The 3,753-nt window shown below is 28.4% G+C and overlaps 1 protein-coding gene across 1 annotated transcript; it reads left to right on the top strand.

Moving 5' to 3' along the window:
• Positions 1–465: 465 nt before the first annotated feature.
• LOC107915953 (two-component response regulator ARR17) lies at positions 466–1,760 on the top strand. Its single transcript, XM_041103307.1, has 6 exons — positions 466–671; positions 775–920; positions 1,012–1,082; positions 1,166–1,243; positions 1,336–1,406; positions 1,490–1,760. The coding sequence occupies exons 1-6, from the start codon at positions 514–516 to the stop codon at positions 1,584–1,586; spliced, it is 621 nt and encodes a 206-aa protein (XP_040959241.1). The 5' UTR covers positions 466–513; the 3' UTR covers positions 1,587–1,760.
• Positions 1,761–3,753: the final 1,993 nt, after the last annotated feature.

The following is a 3,753-nucleotide window of genomic DNA, read 5'->3' on the forward strand; positions in this document are numbered from 1 at the left end:
AAAAAATCGTATTAAATCAAATTTAGAAAACAAGGCAGCAAAATTGTGTTTGACTACAGCCTTGGCATATTATCCAAAGGACTCGTTGGCATGATTCTAAAAAGATTTAAAAAGCTAAATGAGGGATTTATTACAAGTCCCAAGACACATACCACATGGATGACTTCAAATCTTTAATAATTTAATGGGGGAAGAAATAGTTGAGGAAAGTCGAAGTTGGAGAATCTCTGCATGAACCCCCACCCACATTATGAAATGAAATCTAGATTTAATTATTTAATTAAATTGGCAAGAGAAATGGGCCACCACGATTGATTGAAACAAATCAGAAAATATTTGGATTTTGTTTGTTTCAACACCAATGGATTATAATTGATCCGTACCACCAAACCTTACAACTTAGAAAAACGATTCTGTTTTCCTTTTAATACATGTTCTTCATAAAACAAAATATAAAAACAAATTGCACTATTATTCTGCAACCCCTGTCTGTCTGTTTTACTGCACAGGCAAATGGCACATTCTGTTTTGTCAGATTGGATATATTTGCCAGCCCAAACCCCCCCTTCCCTCCTTCTCAATTATTTCTCATTTTTTCCCCTCAAATCAAATCAAATATTTCTGATCTCCTTCCTCACTTTCTCTCCCTCCAAACAGTCCCTTCTCTATAAGTATACCCCTCTCTCATTTACTCCCATAACACATCCCTTCTACTTTTTCCAAATTTTTTTTTCTTTATTGGTTTGTTTTGGTTCTGTTTCTTTACAAGCATAGGATGCTTAGTTGTGGTGCTGGAAGTGGCGGCTGTTCCAAGGACATGGCGGTGGAATTAGGAGATGAACCCCATGTTTTAGCCGTGGATGATAACCTCATTGATAGGAAACTGGTTGAGAGACTGCTCAAGAACTCCTCTTGCAAAGGTATAATCTTTCTTTTCTTCTCTAATCCTTCATTTTTTATCCTTTTTTCTTTTCAAAGAATTTCATTTCTTTTAATTGTGTTGTGTTGCAGTGACTACAGCAGAGAATGCACTGAGGGCTTTGGATTATTTGGGACTGGGAAATGATACATTGGAAGGCACTGTAAGTAAATCATAAAATAAAACTCCAACCCTTTCTTCAAATTCATAAAGATCGTGCCTTTATGTCTTTTCTTTGTTTTACAGGTTTCTGAGGTCAATATGATAATAACAGATTACTGCATGCCTGGAATGACCGGCTATGAACTGCTCAAGAAAATCAAGGTACTAAACATTTCATTACTCAAAAGTTGTTAATTAGCAACATTTACAAGTACCCTTTTTTCATTTCACTCACCATTTTGAATTAAAACCAGGAATCATCAGTTCTCAAGGAAGTCCCTGTTGTAATCATGTCATCCGAAAACATACCCACTCGTATCAGTCAGTAAGTTTTCGTGTCATTCGTTGATGAATACAAATTATAATGTTAAAAAGATTGTAATGTATGCATACTGTATGTGGAAACAGGTGCTTGGAGGAAGGTGCAAAGATGTTCATGCTGAAGCCATTGAAGCAGTCTGATGTGAAGCAACTCAAATGGCACTTGATGAAATGCAGGAACTGAAGTTAGAGAGGCAAGAAAACAACTAGGATTCAAGAACAAGATTTGTAATGAGAAAAAAGAAAGAAAGAAAAACTTTTTAAACCCACATTTGAATGGGGCATTGCAAATCTTTTATGATAAATCAACTTTTTTTAATGTAATGTTATTAATATGAATACATATTATGCTTACATATCTTTCACTGTGCAAATACCATTGATTGTTAATTAGAAACGAGGGTTAATTGTGAAATGGGAAAGGTGATGGAGTGGAAAAGGAAAGAATCATGGGAAAGCTTTTTCACCTAATCCCCATGTGTTTTCTTTTCGGTTGGTCAGTACAAAAGAGGTCACACTTCAGGGATAAGAAAGTATTGTTTTGATTCTTTTTTATTTTTCTCATAGTAGGGTGGAGTGAAAAAATGGGGTGTCTATATTGTTTCCATTCTTCAATTTTCGTGCGTCTGACATTTCTGTTTTAAGCCAGATATTAGCATTGATATATACACAATAATTGACTGAATGAGGTAACAAAGTCTTGTCAATGTTGGTAAAGAGAGATTCTGTGTTTCAAATTCCGCTTTACCTTTGCCGGGGAGGAGAGACGGTTACAGTTACGCCACGTTATTTGTATTTTTTTTAATAATTTTATATCACATTAATATTTTATTCGTAATTTTATCATACATGGCTTTATTAGGTAATTATTTTGTTTGATTATAATTTATTTGGATATGTATAATTAAAAATAAAATAAATGAGAAAATAAAAAACTATTCATTTTAAGAGAAAAAATTGTATAAAGCTGTGATTTCACGTTATCCTTATCCCTTTCCAAAAGAAGAATGATAAATAAGATTTTTTCTTCTTATTTTTAGCTTTTTTTAGTTGGATTTGAATATTTTCAGGAGAAAAAAGCTGAAAATAAAAAAGAAAAATCTGATTTGTCATTCTCCTTTTGAAAAGGGATAAGGATGACTGAAATCACAGTTTCATAGAATCTTCTCTCATGCTAAACCCCTATTAGTATCTGATATTTACTGTGGAAATATAAGACAGAGTAAAAGTAGCATATATTTTAATATTATTATCATTAATGGCGGATCAAAATTAAATTGAATATTTTTATGATAGTAAAAATGTAATTTCATCATTCTAATAGTATATATATTTATAATTTTTAAAATGTTAAATCAAATTTTTATTATTTTTGGAGGATTAAAGTGAAATTTTACCATTATTAATTTAAAATTTTATAAATTATAAGAACCTAAACTAAAAATTTATTATTTTAGGGGTTCATGGCCTCCCTGAGTCTCTACTACGCTTCACCACTGATTATGATCTATTTAGTATTGCTTTTGGACACTTAAAAGTAATTTTTGAAGCAAAAATAATACTAATCAATTAACTTTTTACTTTTATATCGACTTTTCAAATCTAAATAAAAGAAAAAAAAAACTAGATTTAAGTGTTTTATATTTTTGGCTTTAAGTGAAACTAGGATGCATTTGTTTTACAGAAAATAACTTACGAACAATATTTTTTTTACATTTTCCTATAAAATGACTTCCTTTTTTTAGAAACTTAAGTATTTTTTGGAGAAGGGCTCCTTTGTAGGTAATTTTATTTTATATAAAAATTAACTTAATTCAAAATTAATATTATTATATTAATAATAAGTTTTAATTTTAATTTTAAAAAAATTTAAAATTATTAAAATTTTAATATAAAATATTATAATTTTCAATATTATTAAACGTACATATTTAATTATTTATATTTATTATTTTGATAAATTATTTAAAATTTCATTTTTATTTTAATAATAAATTTTAATAATAATACTCTTCATATATTATTGAAAAAGATTTAATATTAATATTTTAACAATAAACATTTATTACAATTATAAATATATTAATAATAAATGTTTTGTAGTATAAAGGTTAAAATATGTCATAAGTTCATGTATTTTTCACAAATTTGAAATTTAATCCCTCTACTTTTTAGATTTGAAAATCAAGTCTAATTGTTAATATTGTTAATTATATTTTTAATTTTAATATCTAAAATATGATTTATATATTCAAATTAAATTTTAAAATAATTTATATTGAGTATGTAAAAAATATTTAAATTTCATATTCGACCTAAATACTCATTCAACTTGGCTCCTCTTCCCAAAT

The sequence above is a fragment of the Gossypium hirsutum genome, chromosome D10 (genome assembly GCF_007990345.1).
Source record: "Gossypium hirsutum isolate 1008001.06 chromosome D10, Gossypium_hirsutum_v2.1, whole genome shotgun sequence".
Taxonomy (NCBI): Eukaryota; Viridiplantae; Streptophyta; class Magnoliopsida; order Malvales; family Malvaceae; genus Gossypium; species Gossypium hirsutum.